Source organism: Medicago sativa, chromosome 4 (genome assembly GCF_051527215.1).
Source record: "Medicago sativa cultivar Bolivia chromosome 4, Bolivia_mono, whole genome shotgun sequence".
NCBI lineage: Eukaryota > Viridiplantae > Streptophyta > Magnoliopsida > Fabales > Fabaceae > Medicago > Medicago sativa.
In genome coordinates this window covers 48,426,354-48,446,214 of record NC_140752.1, presented here as the reverse complement: position 1 = coordinate 48,446,214, position 19,861 = coordinate 48,426,354, and the positions used below count along the sequence as shown (strand labels likewise).

The 19,861-nt window shown below is 37.3% G+C and overlaps 1 protein-coding gene across 1 annotated transcript; it reads right to left on the bottom strand.

Moving 5' to 3' along the window:
• Positions 1–16,638: 16,638 nt before the first annotated feature.
• Positions 16,639–17,115, bottom strand: LOC146929473 (uncharacterized). Its single transcript, XM_085707337.1, has one exon. The coding sequence runs from the start codon at positions 17,113–17,115 to the stop codon at positions 16,639–16,641; it is 477 nt and encodes a 158-aa protein (XP_085563463.1).
• Positions 17,116–19,861: the final 2,746 nt, after the last annotated feature.

Sequence of the window (19,861 nt, the reverse complement as noted above, 5' to 3'; positions counted from 1 at the left end):
TGTAACAGCCCGATTTTCGTTAGATTTATTTTATTATTTATTTATGAGTGATATATGTGCTCTTATGTGATTAATTGCCTCTGTGTGTATTTTTGGCTGGGAATTGTAGAATTCGGTGTTAGAGGGGTATTTTAGTCATTTTGGGCTCAGGGGTATTTTGGTCATTTTATGAGTAGGGGTAATTTTGTAATTTTGTTGAGAATTATTTTTAATGCTTAGTGAGAGTGGGTATTTTACTAAGTAATAGAGAGAGTGTAGTAATTATTTTAATTACCGGTAAGTGACCGTTAATGTTATATTTTACCGTTAAGTGAGTAGTAACATTTTAGGTTAGAATAGAAATGAGTTAGGCCCATTAAGGTGTGGTGGGTTAAGCCCAATTAAGTAAAGCCTATTTAAACACTAGTGTTAGTAGTGAAATAAGGTTTTTGCCAACAATTGTTAATTGGGAGAAGAGGAAGAAAGAGATAGAGATAGAGAGAAGATAAGGGCTTGGAGAGGAGAACTCAAGGAGGCTAGTGGGAGCTAGAGAACCAAGCTTTGAGAGCTAAAGTGAAGCTTTAGTTGGTGTTGAGGATAATTAAGGTAAGGGGGTTAAACTTCAAGCTTAATTAATAGTCATTACTCTTCCCTAATTCTTTGGTTAAGTGGTAAATTTGATTATTAGATGTAGAAATTCGTGCTTAATTTTGAGGGTAGGATTCTATGCATGAATTGAATGATAATTGTGTTGTTGTTGTTGTTGAATTTGTATGACAAAATGGGTTTATATATATATATATATATAACATGTTCTTGAGTGAAATAGTTGATGAATTATGTTGTAGTTGTTGAATTGATGGTAAATTCATGATTGGTTGCTGTTGTTGATGTTGTGAGATGTTGTTGTTGATGAATTGAACCTTGGGTACTCATAATTTTGAACTTGTGTTGACTTGTGTTGATTATTTGAAGTTTTCATGAAAATGGGTCAAATGATGATTTTGGTTAAGAGAATGTTTTGGGGCAAGTTGTATATGATTTTGAGTGTCTTTTCATGTTTAGAAATGTTTAAACAAGCTTTGGAATCAAATTTGGGCATTGGGGAGTCAAAATTGGGGTTTTGGGGTGGAAATGGCTCTTTTTCCCGAAACTACTGTCACAACTCGCACTGCACTCGCAGTGGCGAGTTGGATGCGAGCAGGAGTGGCTTCCTGGGAGCTACTCGCAGTTGCGAGTTGCCAGGACAACACCCCCCTGTTTCGCATTCTTGCATCCTTTTCCCTCGTCTCTGTTTTGATTTAGTCTTTGATGTAAACATGGAAGTTGTAGATAATCTTGTTATCTTTCCAATGGTTTTGGTTTGGTTTGAAAATGATTTTTGGATTTTAAGTTATGAGGAAAATGCTCTAAGGATGTCTTAGAGAAATTTTTGCGAAAATTCCGCATAACCACTTGTAAGTCGACCCAAACCTTATGGATTGTTTCCTATTTTCAAACTTTGTTTCTAGGAGTTCAATTATGGTTTTCAAACTGTGATGTGTTGAGTCTAACTTGTTTTACTTAGAAAATGGGGAATTATTTGAAAAATGATGATTGAGACGAACTTTGTGATTTTCGTGATTTGGTTATGTTTAGCCGGTGAAACGCCAAGGTATCCTCTACTGCACCTATATGTGGCCTAGAGGTATGCTTAGTCGAGGCATTGCATCTTGTTTACTTGGTTTGGTTCAATAGTTTCGATTATTTTGAAAATGAGATAAGCTAGACGAATGTTGTTAAAAATGGTCCCTTTGGACCAATTGCCTTGTGAATCTCTTGTGAGTAATTTTATATGATCAATCGAGAATGTATGACTGGTTGTTGAAGGTTGTATATGATGATTATCATAAAAGATGTATTTATCTACTTTGCTTGTTTATGAGAAGTATGTGGAATTGTTGTGAGATATAGTGTAGTTGATGATGACTTATATGATGATGCCTCATATGTGAATGGTGAAATGTGAATGTGTGTGGACATGAATACTTGATAATGCTAATGTTGTTGGATTGGTCAATGTAATTGGAGGTGTACTTTTACATTGTCATTGGTGGTTGTATGTTAAAGTTGTGCATTATCGAGTCGTTGTTGTATGTCCATGCATCATAACATATGGGTTAGTTGTGAAATGTAAAAGGAGGTGTACTTTTACATAGTAAGAGGAGGTGTACTCTTACTTAGATGTGCGGTTGGCATCTATTGTTGTTGTATGGTACCACATGCATGTATGTGTCGAGTATAGGCGCATTGCATATCAAAATGAAATCTTGATGTGATACTTGAATGTTGTATGTCGGTGGCAAATATATGTTGCTTGTAATAATTGGATTGGTTGAATGAATATGTGAAAATTATTGAGATTAATTGACTTCTTTGTATCCAATTATTATTCCTTAATTATGATTGATGTAATACTAACCTCCAGTGGTTTTGACCGCTTACCTGTCTGTATGGATGGGTAGACGTTGTGCAGGAGTAGTCCGTTTGCGGTGAGTGCTTGGATAGCTGGAGTTAGCCTCCGCTATCATTTTGGAGTTTAGTTTAGGGCTCTGATTAGGTCGAGTCGGTGTCCCTTTCTTTTGTTGGATTTTATTTATGTTGAAGTGTACTCATTGTTGAGACTTTGTAGGATTTTATGTTGATGTCGATGTATGACCATGGCATATGTATTGTTTTGATTTTGGAGATGTATGATATTATCCGCTGTGACTGATGAGATATTAGTTATATATGCATGACTGTTGTTATTTTGGTTTAGACGAAGCGTCTAATTCTTGAATATTTGCTATATTCGCATGTTTTATTGCTTTAATAGAATTAGGGCTTTACAGGAGTTTCCTAAATAGGTAGGGCACCACCTGACCCAATGGGTTTTAGCCACTGAGTACCTAATTAGGCCTTTCCCTCCGATGGCTAGTGAAATTCTAGCACACTAGTATTAAGATGATCTATGTGATGTTCCAACACTGTCTACACAGAAACAAATGTTGTATTTAATGTTTCAACATCATGCAAATAAACACCTAATATGCAAGAAAGAAATAAAAGACAAGAAGGTAAAAGGCACAGAGAGTTTGTTGACCCAGTTCGGTGACAAACACACCTACTCTGGGGGCTACCAAGCCAGGAAGGAAATCCACTAGTGTAGTCCTTATTCTAAAGTTCTCAGTAAACCACGTTTACAACTTAAGACCTAGGACCTACCCGTTTAGACTTCAACCTAGGAACACCTAGATCTGAGATCCCATCTCACTATCCTACAATCAATCACAACCCTTGTGATTATCAGATTCAAACACATATTGATGAAGTTACCTTCAAACACAAACTACAACCTTGCTTCAAAGCTTTGGTGTAACACACGAGTTACAACTCAATAAACAGTCCTTAACATGTATCAAGGTGATACAAGAAAGGCTCACAAATAACAAACATTCCTAGACTTGCCTCACAAACGATACAAGAGAAGAACACACAAAGAACACGACTCAAAACCCTAAAAACTATTCTTTTAGAATGACGGCTTGAACACCTAATTAGGTTTTGAAGTCTACCTTATATATTGAAGCAATATGGGCTCATTAACCTTGTTGGGCTTCAGAACAAAGTAGATAATTCAGCTGATCTACATAACAAGAATCAGTAACAAATAAGGAAAGTCATAATATGTAGGAACATCTTTAGGAACTTCCAAATATTCCCTAAAATGTTGCTATTCCTTTAAGAATAAAATCACAACTGATTCTGAACAGATTGCGCGTTGCTTGGTCAGGAAGATATGAGAACGTGGATTCCTTAATAAGATAAAGCACGCGTACAAACAGGCATAAAACAGGGCACACTGAACCGTGTCAGGATGTTGTAACATCGTATCCAACATCTTACAGAAATGCCTAAAACATGTTGCAACATAGTATCCAAGATCACAATCATGGATATTTGTTTTAGCAATAATGCAGCCTATACAAATACCCAACAATCTCCCCCTTTGGCAAATTTTTGGCTAAAACAAATTGAGGCCAGTTATAAACAACAGAAGGATACAAATCTTCCATTTCTTTAGATAACATGAACACACACCTATGAAGAAATGGCCAGCACATATAGTCTAAAGAGATACCTTAGATACACTTCTTCAAATCATCATAAACACACATCCATGAAGAAGAAAAAAACTGTCCAAAGAAAACCTCCAGAGAAAACATCCAATGAGAAGAAGTAATAACAATATCACTAAAGAGATTCAGCAATGTGCACACAAACAAAGGAGTACCTTACAGAGTCTTCAGTCATAACTCTGACCAAACAGACATGAAGAGAGATAAAACATACTATTAACAGAATCTTGGTTAAGAGAGAAAAACAGGTATTACTTACATCAGAGACAAGCAACATCGGATTAGAAAATGTCTCATAAAAGAAACAAGCAAAGGAAAAATAATTTCCTATGCAACAAACATCAGATCAGGGAAAAATAAATTCCCACACAGGATTGGATGTTTCAACATCCTTTACCACATCAGACAGGAACACCTATCACACATCAACAAGGAAAAAATAAATTTCCCATACCTACAGAGTACTGACATCTAAATGTTTAAACATCCTACTCCACATCCCGTCAAACAGCTTGATCATTTTCAAGCACACAGAAATAATATCACCCCCCTCAATATAACAACTTATGAGTGACTACTAACAACAATATTCCTTTACTCCCCCTGAACACATGCATATAAAAGAATGGAAAACCCAAAAAAACTCCTAATGCATAATTAAAGGAAAACTTCAGGGCCAGCTATTACCTCAGGGAATATCCAACAAAGCAGACTATTCAGTCACACATTCATGTTCCAACATTCAACAGAACATTCATCAGAGAACATACACAAACTAAAAATACTCAGACTAAGAGATTTTCCCAGAACAACAAGATGTTGCAACATTAGTGTCAACATCAACAATCATGCCAAAATAATTGCAAAATAAATGCAATTACAGAGAATAAGCATAGAACAACAAGCATAACCCCAAGCATAGGAGAATAAGCACCATCATTTACTCCCCCCTTTTGCCAATAGAAAAAACTTCATGCAAACAAACATTAGGAAGTGCCAAAATCACATAAGATTGTAGAGTAAATAAAGGAAGGAAGGAAGCCCACACAAAAAGGGAAGGAAGCCAGTATCCAGAAATTACATCGAACAAAAAAATCCAAATCATTCAGCAGCCTCGGAATTGCTAGCAGAAGCTTCTTCTTCATCCTCATTACCACTTCCAGCTTAATCTTCATCTTCCTTCTCACTTTCTTCTTGCTCATCCTCTACACCAACATTCTCCCTTTCTAGAGCAGAGATCATCATTTCAAACTTAGCTTTCCTCTCATCCAGCATAGCACAAGTATCCCTAAGAGCAGCCACAATTTCCTGTTTAATCATCAGTCACAGTAGGTACAGTTTCAGATGTTCCAACAATGTTTGGAACATGATTTTCTCCAAAAAGCTTAGGATGTATAGTAAGAGGAGATTCCCTCTTCTTTGGAAGGTCAGCAGCAGTGATAAGACCAGGTTGTTGGTCTAACATAATACTACACAACAAGGTGGGGAAAGCTATGGGGACCTTAACATCATCAATCTTGGCATGCTTTGAAGTCTGATAAAAAATGTACCTACCAAAATCCATCTTGGTTTTAGCTCCTACAACATAGATAAATTTGGCTAAACCTGTAGCAATGTCAGATGAGTGGGTATTAGGAACCCAGTTTGCTACCCCAATCCAATTGAGGATGGCATATTTCACACTGAGCTTCTCCGAAGAAATCTACCCCTTCTTTGGCCAAGCTTTCACTTGATTAGCAGTAACCTCCTTGCTTACTTGGTTGTCAGTTACTTCCAGCTTAGCAACACCTCCTTCATCAGTCCCTAAGAATCTGTTGATGATGTTGGGGGAGAAGTTGACACACTCTCCTCTGACATACACCTTCTGATACTCCCTACTCAGAGGGTTGTCACAGTCTTCAGGGATATTTACCAAAAATTCTTTCACCAACTTTTCATAGCAATCACCAAGATTGCACACAGTCTTCATAAGTCCCGCTTCTTTGAAAAGTTCCATCACAACTTTTATTTTCACAGCCTCCTCACTCAGTTCTCTCTCCAAAGCCAGCCTCCTATGATAGATGAATTTCCACCTTTGTGCAAATTCAAGGAGGTGAAATGAAACTTTGTCAATGGGCACATTTTCTATAGCCTGCATATTCTTTTTCCCAGCAGACCTTTTTGCGACAGAAGTGATGATGTTTGGAACATCCTCATCAACATCATACTCATACTCACTTGAAGAGATAACCTTCCTCTTCCTTGAACTTGCAGCAGTCTTCACCTTCACTTTGCTCCATCCTTTCTTTGGTCCTACACCAGCAGACTTGGTCGTAGTCTTCGGGCTTTCAGTAACAGAGGGGTCTTAGAAGCAGTTTTCTTGGGGTTGCTAGTACCAGAAGTAACAACTTTCCCTTTGTTACTTATTAACCTTTTGGCCACACTTTCACCAAGAGTAATTGCCAGGGGGATTTCATCCGAGTCTAGGTTGTCAACATCAACCACATCTTGATCTTTCTCTTTGTCCACAAAATGGTCTTCCTCCTTGGGATCTTCTTCAGACTCTTCATTCTCTTCAGAATGAGAGTTCACATCTGTATTTCTAGAGTTCACTTCCTTATGTAGAGCAGTCCCAAAGCTAGAGTCCTTTTCACCACTAACAGTAGCAGTATTATCAACATGGTTGTCAGGTTGTCCGAGGGATGTTCCAACATCTGGCCCAACATCCTCTTGAGCATCACTTTTCTCGGGATCTTTATCAACAAAGATGTCAACTTTGGTCTCATTACTAGTATTAGGAATATCCACATCCATGTATTCAGTACTATCTATAACATCATTCAAATCTTCTAGCCCTAGTTTTCTACCAGATTCAGGCACATCAGACATTAGAATAGCATCAAGGTTACCTTTTTCAAGATCAGGTGTTGCAAAATCAGGAGAGTTCTTGGAAGTTTCTTCAACCTCAGCGTTCTTGGATGCTTGTGTAGTGGTGTCACCTTCAGAAGCTTTAAAGGGGTTCTGCTTCACATATAGGTCAGACATGGAGAGATCAACTTTCGATTCACCCCTCTTTAATGGTTTCTTCTTCTTAGCCATATAATTGGAAGCGACTTTCCTTTTAGGTTTGGTGGGAGGAACGATAGTGAGTGGTTCGACAATCTTAGGAGCAGAGTTATCTGTATTTTGTTGTTTAGTAGTGTTTTTTATTTAGAAACAGGGATGTCAGATTTGAATTTCATGTTGAAGTGATGTTGCTGGTAATGTTCAGTGATGGCAGGAAGATGATGATGTTTGATTACAAAGAAGTGAATGCGAATAGTTTTGGGAAGTTTTGAGAAAGAGAGAGTGTGATTAGGGGTTAGAGTGAGATGATTATGCCTAGTTGGGAGTTGAGTGTAGATTTGAAAAAAAATCTGAATTAGCGTGCACCAATGAGAGGAGAGAGACAACTAAAGTCTTTGCACGCCTATCATACATTAACTGCCGTAACCCCTTATTCTGAGAAATAACCAATTTGTCCCTTAACTTCTCAAACTGCCTCATATCTAAGACTATTGTATTTTTGTCAACCAATAGATCTTCTGAAGATATAATTTTCTCTTCAAAAAGATCCCTACTAGAGGGATGTTAGGCAATAATCTGACTGTTTCCCAAGGAAAAACATTTTCCAGAGGTACCTCTCCTATCATCTTTACTACCAATGTGTGAGTACTCATGTACCTTGGTAGTCTCTTGATGTTCAAACATTGTATGCAGCATTCTAGATTGTTCATCATTCTGTCCCTTTTGTTGTGGAACCCACATGTAGCAATTATCTTTAGATCTACTACCTCTCATTAACACATCTCCTTTCTCATTAGTTACAAGACATTCAGAATTTTTGAAGTTAACTTCCAGCCCTTGGTCAAATAACTGACTTATGCTAGTTAAATTGGAGATTAGCCCTTTAACAAACAAGACACTCTCAAGGTTTGGTAATTCACTATCGATCAAATTACCAATACCCAGAATTTTTCCCTTTGTTCCAATACCAAAGGTAGCATAGCTGCTTTCACAAGGTCTTACATCTTTAAAGAACTTATTTACTCCAGTGATGTGTCTGGAAAAACCACTGTCAAAATACCAGTCTTCATTAGATGAGGCTCTAGGAGAGGTGTGAACCATTAACACAACATTGTTAGATTTTGGTATCCACTCTTTCTTGACATTTCTCCCTTGTGATTCAGATGATTTATGCTTAGATTGATTAGGATGTCCATATAGCTTGAAGCAGAATGGTCTTATATGACCTTTTTCTCACACAATAATGAAAATCCAAGGACAATATACCTTCTTGTTCTTAGACTGATGTTCCTTGGGATGTTGCAACATTGATTTGTTTATAGTGGGATCATATATTTCACCAGCAGCAAAAAAATTTATGTCTTGAACTTCCTCTTTCTTCCTTACCTTACCAAAATCTTTCAAGGTAGAAATAAAGTTTTTATTTTGTTGCTTCATACTTTGACCCTCAGAATCAAAGCCTATACCATTTGGTTTTCCTTTGATTTGACTTTCTAAGATTTCTTCCAGAACATCAGTTCATGTGGTCATCATTTTTACCTGCTTCTTCAAATGCACAAGTTGAGAGTTCAGTTGAGTTACCTCATTAGATATTTTAGCCAGATGATCACTTCTTCCAGCATGCAATTGATTGATGACCTTCTTTTGCTTTTCTAGTTGCTTAGAGACTTCTTCACTTTTACTATATAGATATTTGTATGAGGTAGCCAGCTCTTCATAAGTCAAATCTTCATCACATGATTCAGAATCAGACATGTATCTTCCAGTCAAGGGAGTGACATTTTTAGATGATTCATTCTCCACTTCTCCTTCTGAATCTGCATTAGACCAAGAAACAGTCAAGCTGTGCTTTTGTTTCTTGAGATATGTATCACACTCTGTTCTGATGTGTCCAAACCCTTCACATTCATGACACTGAACTCCCTTTGGTTGAGTATTCTTCTCATCAATTCTTGTATTCTTCACATATCCAGGTTGATTGTCAATGTTGGACCTGATGTTCTAAACATTTGATCTTGACCTATTGTCAACTTGTTTCAAAATCCTCCTGAACTGTTTTCCAAGTAGCACAATATTTTCTGACAAACTATCATCATCCTCATGATTTCCTTGTATCTCATCAGTGTCAATATTTGAAGTAAATGCAATACCTTTACTATTCTTGTCAGTTTTGTTGTTGAAGTAAATGCAATATATTGTCATTATTTTTTCTTTCTTTTTCACCCTTTTCTTTTGTTGTCAAGATAGCTTTGAAAATCACCAACTTACTTGACTTATCAATAAATTATAAATTTTACCCAATCTTCCCAACTTGAATAAAACCAAATTTTCAAACAAATTCTCACCTATCCTAAGACAATGGACAATATTTGAATAAACAATGAAGGTTAAGGGGTTTTATAATTCAAAAGAAAATATAGGATTTGCATTGATTCAAGATTGAACTGGATTTGGAAAAATATAGGGCAGATTTGTTGGGTCAAATAGGCTTGCCTAGCGAATTTGATAAATCACAATTGTTGCAAATTCTGTTGTTTTGGCTCTGAGGGGTTATCAAATAATCACTTTATCACAGTGTAGGCTATATATGGTCAAGTATTTGTGCTCAAAATTGAAAAGAATTGCCTTGATCATTTCTATGCTTTCAAACATTCAAACAAACCGCAAGATTCAACATAAAGTGACCGAGTTAAAACACAATTTGCCGGTCTCCATGCATATAGTAAAAAAAATAAAATAAAATGAAAAGCTGCCTCACATTTTAGTTGGTTCTAAATGATTCAAAGTCAAACAAGCTATTGCAATCATCAAAAGTTCTAACATCACCATGCATTTCTTGTTGATTCGGCCAAAAACCTCGGACATTTGATTATTTTCATCATTCATTCATCAAAACCAATTTATGTATTTTTATTAAAAACTGCCAACTAACATTAATTGACATAAAAGATAGTTAAAAAAAATAGTTAACATGGAATATTATGTTGATTTAGCTTCTTCCTAAATACAAGCCCACAACCACATTAAACCAAGGTTTTCCAAATAACTTTGTTTAGGGTCCCTTAAAGGCCTAATCTTTACTTTCCAGCGTTTTAGCATAATTCAAACAAAACAAGCCAGAAAAATTCCATCAACAAGACTAAAAGAGGTTAAGTAACAAAATGCAGCCCCTCCCCCACACTAGCATAAAGCTTGGTCTTCTGTTCAAAATTCTCAAAAAGGCATGTAAAAATAAATATATTGAAGAAGGTAATAGTGACTTCCCTGAGAAGGCTTGCAATCGCAAATGAGCATGCTTGACATAGTGGAGAGCTTTTAATCTAAAAGTGAGATAACACCTCCTACCAACCTTCATACCTCTGTAAGTCGAGAGGAATTTGCTGATCTAAGAAAGAAATATCCAATGGCTATGTTAAGATTGGTAATAAATAATAAAAGTTCCTATTCCACCCAAGGTCAAGATACATCAGCTTCTGTAATGATTGAACGTTCGATAAAAATCTATGAGGAGTCACTCCAAAAGTTTAGGTCAAAAATCCTCAATACGAATTTGATTCAGTCGCTTTGCCAAGATGATGGAGCCTATTTCAAAATAAAAGGAATGGTAAACACCCTCAACAATTCTTCTGAATCTGCAAACAACAACAATCTTCTACGTTTCTTGGTTGAATTTGAGCTTCTTTTGGAGATGATTGCAAGAAGCCTTCAGAAAAAGAAAGAGCATAATGAAGAGGCTAACAAGGAAGGTGTTCTTCAACACAGAAAGAATTAGACAATGTTGAAACTATGAAGTCTGAAGCATTCTCACTAGAGTAAAGCCAAAAGATAAGAAGATGAACTGGCCAATTTAGAGATGAACATCCCTTTATGGGAAGATGAGCTGAAACGACTTCAAACAAAGATTGATGAAGGCAAGAAAGGACAAGTTGGGATAAGGAATTCAAGCTTAACTTCAGTCAGATCCCCAATTGAATTCCAAAGCAGAAGTTGTGCTTCAACACCTCGAGAAAGCCGCCACGTTTGAGATTGAAATTGCTGCATTAGTGGCATTTGAATCTCTTATCAATTCAAAGTTGGGGTATGCCGAAGCAGCTTATGAAGCTCTAACTGTTCAACTAGATAGTTTTTTTTTTTTTTTTTGCTTTGTTTGATGTTGTTATGAAAATTTGTAACATAACATTATTAAGTTTCTGCAATGTTTTTACAGTGTCCTAACTTTGACAATTGCCTTTTCTGGCATAATTTTAGTTTAACCGTGCCAAGTTTCTATTTTCTGTCGAAATTACTCCCGTGCCATTTGAACTTCCTGTCCAACATGCTTATACTCTTTCAAATACTTGCCATTTATTTTAAATGCTCTATTATCAAGAGCTAATACTTTTAACAAATTGTCAACGGAAAAAATTTCAGGATAAGAATAATTAGGATAAGAATATGGATCACTAGAGTCTAATTCTCTTTCTGCCTACTATGTAAAATTGACTTTGACAGCATGTGTTTAATAACATCAAAGTGTGAATAAACATAAACAACTACAAGCTTTATATATTGCTTAAGTTGGGAACATGAAAAGTACAGACATAGACTTAATTTTTCAACAGGACTATAGCTAGTTTCAACATCGTTTAAAACTCTACTAAGGTAATAGATGACTCTTTCGACACCATTTTCATCCTCTTGAGCTACCATGCTTCCTACTGTCGAATCAGATGCTGAAATATACAATTTCATACTTTTATTCCTAATTGGAGGCAATGGAATTGGAGGCTTCATTAGATAATCTTTGATTGCATCAAAAGCTTTTTGATGTTCCTGCCCCAAGTTAAAACTGACCTCTTTCTTCAGTCGAAGTAGTGGTGAAAATGCTTGCGTTTTGCCACTTAGGTTGGAGATAAATCTTATCAAGAAGTTAATTTTTCCCAACAAAGACAGAAGTTCCTTCTTTATTGAAGGAGACTTAGTTTCCAATATAGCCTTGGTTTTGTTTTGATTTATTTCAATACATTTTTTGTGCACCACCAAACCCAAGAAATCGCATGTACATACGCCAAATGCACATTTCTCATTATTTCAAATGACAGTCGAAGGTGTTCCAATTGATCATCTTTCGACAAAGATTTTACCACAATATCATCAATGTAAATCTGCATAAATTTATCAATAAAATCATGAAACAATGAATTCATTGCACTTTCGTATGTAGCACCAACATTTTTTAGGACAAAGGGCATTACTATCGATTTATTAGTACATAAAGCTCATGCACATCGAAATGCTGCTTTTGATACATCTTCTTCAACAATAAAGATTTAGTTATAACCAGAGTAGCCATCAAGCATACTCAAGTATACAAACCCTGCTGCATAATCAAATAGCATTTCTGCCACTGGCATAAGATATTCATCCTTTGGTGTAGCATTGTTCAAATCTCTAAAGTCTATACAAACTCTAAGAATCCCATTTTTCTTAATTACATGAACAATATTTACTAACCATTCAACATACCTTGCAGTTCTAAAGAGCTTGCTTTTGAGGAGTCTTTCAATTTCCTCTTTAATCTTCGACATGATCTGAGGTACAAACCTTCTTGGAAGCTGTTTTACTGGTTTTCTGTCTGGTCGAATTGGTAGTTTCAATTCTACCACATGTCTACTTAATCCAGGCATTTCATTGTAATCCCAAGTAAAACAGTCTTTATACTTCTTTAGAAGTGCAATTATTTGAACCTTAAATTCAGGACCAATTTTAGAACTTATGTAAGTTGGCCTTTTTATTGATCCATCCCCCTGTTTACCGGTGTTTTTGGCAAATTACGAGCTAGTTCTGGTTATTACAAGCGAGACCGAACTAGAAATCTCAAGAGCATGTTGTGCAAATGTTTTGATCGAAAAAGTTTTAAAAAAAGGCCGCGAAATGCACTCAGGTTACTTAGAGAGCAGGACATGTTTTGAATTAAAGAAGGCACTGTCTCTCGACAGGTTTGAGATTGCAAGTAAAAACAAGATAAAATTAAAGGAAAGGGTAAAAGTTTAAACGCATAAACTTGAAATGTAAAATGCATTGCATTAAAAATAAATTGGTCTACAAATCAGTTTACATACATTCTGTATAACTCGTTTTCCCAGACACCGGTAGTTTGAGTGTTGTAGAATTTTATAAATGATTTGCGACCCATTTTCCGACTTGGAAACACTTATTTATACTGGAATAACTAACTGGCGAACCACTAATCCCACGATCAGCAGTTCCTCCATCTTGGACAACTGCTTGTCCCCACGTTCTCACTAAGAGAATCGCTCTTGAGCCCAAAATCGTGTTTTCCCGCCTTGATTGCTATGTTCGACGTGATTACACTCTTAGCCTTGTTCTGTCTAATTGCTAACTGTGTGAGTTAGGCTTGCCATATTATCGAAATCTTCCAGTTGAAACGAGAAAGCCTTCAATTCCTGCAAAGTTAAAGGTCAAACAAGTATTGACCATATTAAATGAGCGTGTCGAAATTACAAGCTAACAAGATGCCCCACAAAAATGCTATTTTCGACGAGTCTTGTCAAAGAAGAAGAAGATTGGCATTTTTGAAAGTATTTTACATGCTCTAATGGTCGACACCATTTTATGATTTTAATGAACCACTCCTTGCAGTTGAAAAATTAGTGGGACACCTCGACATAACAAACACCAACTTTCAGCCATTGATCATACCCACCGAGATATACATGTGGCAGTATCTAAACAATTTCATAATTAAAATGGTATTTAGCTCTCATTGCACTTCCTCTCTTCCCTTTACCATTCGTTTCACTTGACCTTTTCCCTTGGAAACAGTAATCTGTTAATCACCATTTTTCACCATTTCTGAACTTCTGCCGCTCTTTCGAAAAAACTCTCAATTCATAAAATGGCTTTTGCTAGCGGTCAAGCAACTAGATCCACTAAAGGCAAAGAAATTCCTCTTGTTGCCACTGTTGAAGCTCTCGCTCTGAAAGACAATCAAACTTACGCTTTGGAACCTAACCTAGACGTGGAGAAAGCGAAAATCTGAAAATCTCAGGTATTGATTCCGTATTCTGTTTCTAGTACCGTTTATGCTTTCCTAGGGCCTTACCCAAATCCCAAACTGAAAACTCCAGAACTTGAGGAAGCCTTTCCTGGTTATGAGAATCGAAGACCCATAGTCTTTTCAAAGGATATTCCCAATTTGTTCTATATAGCCCACCGAGTTTTTAGATCTTCTCCTTCAGCTCTCCATGCCCCTGCCTTCTTGAGTTGGCTCATATTGGCTGCGATGCATTTCTGGGAAAGTTCTACCAACACCATGCAACTCAAGTGTGGCTTACTGTCCCATACTTTGTTTGATGTAGCTGCCATTACTGGGTTGCCCCCAATTGGCGAGTCTTATAACCCTGACCGAGATAACAAAACATGCTTCAAATTGGATGTAGTCGCTTATAGCGCGTTTATAAACAAGTATTTCGACAAAAGCACTACCGAGGTTTCTGATGTAGAGCACATTGCTTTTCTTGCTTTCTGGCACTGCCACCATGTCTTTTGCACCCGTTCACTTCAAGTAGCTAAAAAATATGTCACCATGGCCATTCAACTCCATGAAGGTCATTCATTTAGCATGGGGAGGTTATTTTTGGGAACCTTGTACAATTCCATCGGGGACGGGTGCGACACTATGAAGGGTTTGGCTGAAGGCAAAACCTTGAATCTTGTTGGTCCTTGGTGGTTCTTCCAATTGTGGCTCATTGCTACTTTCGAAACAAAGTTAAATTTCCACATTCCACCGGTCCATGATGAAGAAGTCAACAGTCGAAAGATAGAGGGATTTCGACTCGCTCATCTCACTAAGAAGACTACTGGTCAGTCAACTGTTGACGAATTTTTGGAGTACTATGATGTCTTTTCCAGATGTGACATCTTTGAACCAACCATTGCTCCGTTTCTTGGTCGTAAGCTAAGTCCTAAGTGGTTTCAAAGGGAATTTCCAATGAAGGAGACCAAACACCTGACAAACATTGTCGAAGTGTGGAAAGCTTACTTGACTCCCACTTTTCTTCCTGTGAGAATAACTACTGGCAAAACTGATTTTAAGTTGATTGGTTATTATCCTCATCTAGTAGCATGTCAATTTGGATTAAGCCAATTTAAACCAGCGACCATTGCCACATTTTGTGAGACCATTTATGAAAATTTTCAAAAAATTTCAGAAGCCCCGTACCAACAACACCTTAGCGCTTTTAATGGTCTTGCCCCAACTATCAAGCCTATTTCCTTTCAGATTTCTCATGGGTGTACTAAAAGTTTCTCCTTGTGGTGGCATTCATATTATCGTGCTCACCTTGTCGATGAGACGATGTTTCGTGCCAAGCTGACCAATACTTTTCCTTTTTTGCAGAGTAAGTCCAAGAAATCCAAAGGTATGCACATAAAAAAGATACATGCTATTCATAAATTTTTTAAAGTTGTGTATAATCCGATAAATGTCGAAAGGACTGTAAAAGAAGCTGCAATGGTTTTGAAACATAAAATGCTCGAAAAGCTTCCAAACATAAAGTTTCCTTTCCGTGTGAGGGACATACGAAGTAAATATAAAATGGCTTTAGCATTTCATTGCATAAAGTTCCCCTCACTTCCCAGTGCAGACTCTACATTGTCTTTCAAACCAGGTTATCCTTCTTGGTTTTACTTTGGCTATGATGCCATTCGAAATTCTTTAAAACCAAAAGAACAATAGGTGACGTGGACTAAATTCAGTTTACACAATTACCCAAAAATGTTACACTACGGACTTCACCAAGTTTGCATCAAACGCTTGGATACTGATTGTCTAACAGGTATTACACTAAGAATTATATCTATTTTGGTTTTCACCCACTGCTTATGGTTTTATTACTTAAAATTTTAAATCTTTAAGGCAACTAATGCCAAATTTCACCATTTGATTTTCAACTAAGGAATCACATCAATTCCTTATCAAAGATACAATCAAATTTATGGACAATTGACCAAAATTTTCTTAAGCCTAAACTTAAGTGTTTTTGATAGTATATTCATTAATGGTCTCCTAACCATCTCTTACTACACAACAGCCACTAAGGCCTTCTTGATCTCACACTTCGGCTGAACAACCGTGATTATGTTCTAAGCATCTTGCTTAGATGTGATGATCATCTTCATCATTCCCTAAGGTTAGGGAATTCAAATCTTCCATATCAAACTCCGTGTCTAACGTCTCCCTTTCCCACATGAAACCATGAGTTGGATGGAGTTTCACATAACTTACATCTGCTTGATTAGCATCATCAAGTTTTGCAGATGAACATGGAGCAATATTTGCTAGATTCTTGTCAAAAGTCTTCCTTTTGATTTGATTTACTTCAGCAAGAAAATAGCTTTGGTTAGCCTCAATATTTTCGATCGTACCATCATCTCTCCAAATCGAGATTCTTTAATTCATGGATGAAGAAACAACGCCTATCCCATGAATCCATTCTCTCCCCAACAATAGGTTAAAGTTAGCCTTCGATGGGACTACCATGAACAAAGTTGGTCTAACCACGGTTCCCACCGTTAGGCTTACTTGGAGAGCACCAAGGGAATGACTAGCCTTCCCTTCATAATTTGACATAATCACATTATGTGGCTTCAAATGTATGTTGGTTTTACCAATCCTTTTGAGTAGAGATTGAGGCATCAGATTGACAGCGGCATCACTGTCGACCAACACTTTGTTAACACCGATCTCATCCACTTTGGCTTGGATGAACAAAGGTTTGAGATGACTCTTCATCGAATCATCAGGCTGTTCAAATATGGCTTTCCGATTATCTTCAAAGCCATTATTCACAGAATAGCACATGGGTTTGTACTCCCCCATGTCTTTGGGATAGAACTCTTCCTCTGAATCATCAACTTCCAATATCATATCATACTTGGCTGGTAAAATGGAAACCAAATTGCATATGATATCGAAGTCTGGTTTCGAATCTGTAAACCGCATTTTGTTTTGGAACCGTAGGAACATTAGGCGCCAGCTTTGGTGCTGATACATCATCTATAAAAATTGGATGCACATCATTCTCATCTAACGCTACACACTTAGCACATGGCGGATCCATAACCAGCGGCCCAACACCAGGAATACTAACCTCATCTACAAGACAAATGTCAGCTGCATTAAGTATTTTTGGTACTGAAGGAATAGAAGGCGTCAGTTTGGTTTGTGTTTCAACATTAGAAAAAATTGGTTGCACACCGCTAACAACTCTACCTACACTAGTTGCATCATCAACAATTACAGGCTCCTGAGACCCTCCCTTATTAACATCTTCTAGTTCCTTAACTATATTGTCCACCAAAAAATCAGCACTAACACCATTATGCTCTGCTTCACCATCAAAGACATCATGATCAGAATGTGAAGAGTGCGTTCCATCATCAGGTTCAAACAAACACACATCTTCACCCAAATTAAAACCCCATTCCTCAACAATTTTTATATCAACAGTCTGACCATCAATAACCACCTTTTCCACGCAATTAACAACCTCCAGAGATGAAGTCGCAATCAACACACGAGCATAATCAAACCTGGCCTTATCCAATGAAACACTATCAGTTCGTAAAAAACGTCCACAATCAATAACACATAGTTTGAAAAAGGATTCATTCCATGCTTATAATGGAATTCCATATAAACGCAACCAAGCTCCTCTCTGAAACATAACAACTTCCTTGTTCCATCTCCGAATATTAGAAAAGAAATGAGCAAAGAACTCACGTGCACCTTCAATAATAAGAAAGACATCGACACCCGTAGAGCTATAAAGGAAAACTCTATCAGCACCCATAGGTATCACTTCGAAATCTTCAAAACCAGCGTCTACAATACGGTTCTGCACCACTGAAATAGTCTCTCCATTTATCACTGATGTCGTGCATCCATTACGAGCCCATAACAAGTCATCTGCGTTAGACCTATACATCCGTAAAAGTTTTTGGATTGAAGGTTGTCGCCCTACTTGACTTCGTGATACCAGCTTTCCCACCACAACTGCTCCACCGCCCACCAACTCAGTCTCCTTCACCACCACCTTCTCCAAGGGTACCCTAACATCCCCCACCTTCACCACATTAGGCCTTTCTACTCCGTCATCCTCCACCTCCACTGTTTCCAACACCTTTCCCCCTCTAGCACCTGAGTTTGTTTTTTCCTCAACTACTCCCTTCTTCCCTTTCCCAGCATCCGTTTCTCCGTCAAAAACATCCTCCCTCTCCAACAGCTTAACAGCAGATCTATCAAAAACGTGCAACCTTTGCATACACACGAAAATTACCAAAACAAACCGCATTCACTGCTTTCAACAACTTACTCACATTTTTAACATTTGAATACCGAAAAAAACCATAGACTTCCCCATAAACATTACGCTTGCTAGGAACCACTACCTCCTCTAACATACCGCACACTTCGAAACCCTTCCGTAAATAGAAATTTGATAATTGTGGCAAAAAATTTGTGAAATAGAAAGTTACGAACCATTTGACGTTGGAGCCTCCTGCTGTCTCAGAATTAGAATGCACTGACACTAGTTGTTGAGATTGATTATTAGTTACAATTGGAACGTTTTGCACCTGCTTGTTGGTATCGATCTTGCGTACACAAATAGCAGCTCGACGTAACAGCTTCTGATGGCCAACATGACCGCGCCGCACCTCTTCTTCCCACGAGCTCACATCACGCCGTCGAAATTGGTCCACAGAAACAACTCCTTTCCGATCCAGATACCTATCCGAGAAGTAAAACCGATCCTCGTAATCCCTAAGTTCCTCCCGCGAAGCCCTAAACCTAGACTGTCCATTGTCACCATCATCCCAATCCCTGCGCCGCTTGTTCTCTCTTTGCCTGTCCTGACCTTGATCGACCTGTTGCAACACTTTCCGGCGTCGTGGACTCACATCAATCCAATCATCCCTATTCCCTCCCTTTTGTGGCACCCTGCTTGGATCCCTTCCCCCCCGATTTGTCCTCTCTTCCGGCGAGAATGAAGGCCGGTGTGATCGCAAGCGATCACGTCTCTCTTGATCTCTCACTCTCATGCTCTCTTAGTTTGGCAAGTTATATATATATATATATATATATATATATATATATATATAACTTTTTTAGGCATCTAGACCTTTTTTGAAGAAAAGACATCTACAATTTTACTTTTAATTAAAATCAAAATTTTATAAAAATAATCATACGCATTATGCAACGCCAAAAAAAATTATACGCATTAGCGTAACATAAAAACATACACACATAAAGTATTACTTTAAACGCTAATATGTGTGTGTGTGTGTATTTGCGAGGTTGAAGAAAGAAAATAAAAATATTTGGTATCATTAAATGACAACGTGAATAAAAATATTTGTGAGGTTGTGATGATTAAACAATATTTAAATTAAATATATAAGTGATAAAAAGATAATAAAATTCTTTTTTTTTAATCAAAAAGGTTGGTAGCAGAAAGCTAACCAAACCCCAAATATATATAAAAAAGGAAAGCAATAACAAAGGAGGGGACTAGGCCAAAACTCCAAGCCCTAGTTACAATATCTAAAAGCTGGCAAACCAGACTTGTTACGCAAGAAACTATCCCTAATAAACATAGGAATATCAAACC

Excerpts from the sequence above, each read along its gene's own strand:
- LOC146929473 (XM_085707337.1), bottom strand. The coding sequence starts at position 17,115 with ATGATATTGGAAGTTGATGATTCAGAGGAAGAGTTCTATCCCAAAGAC.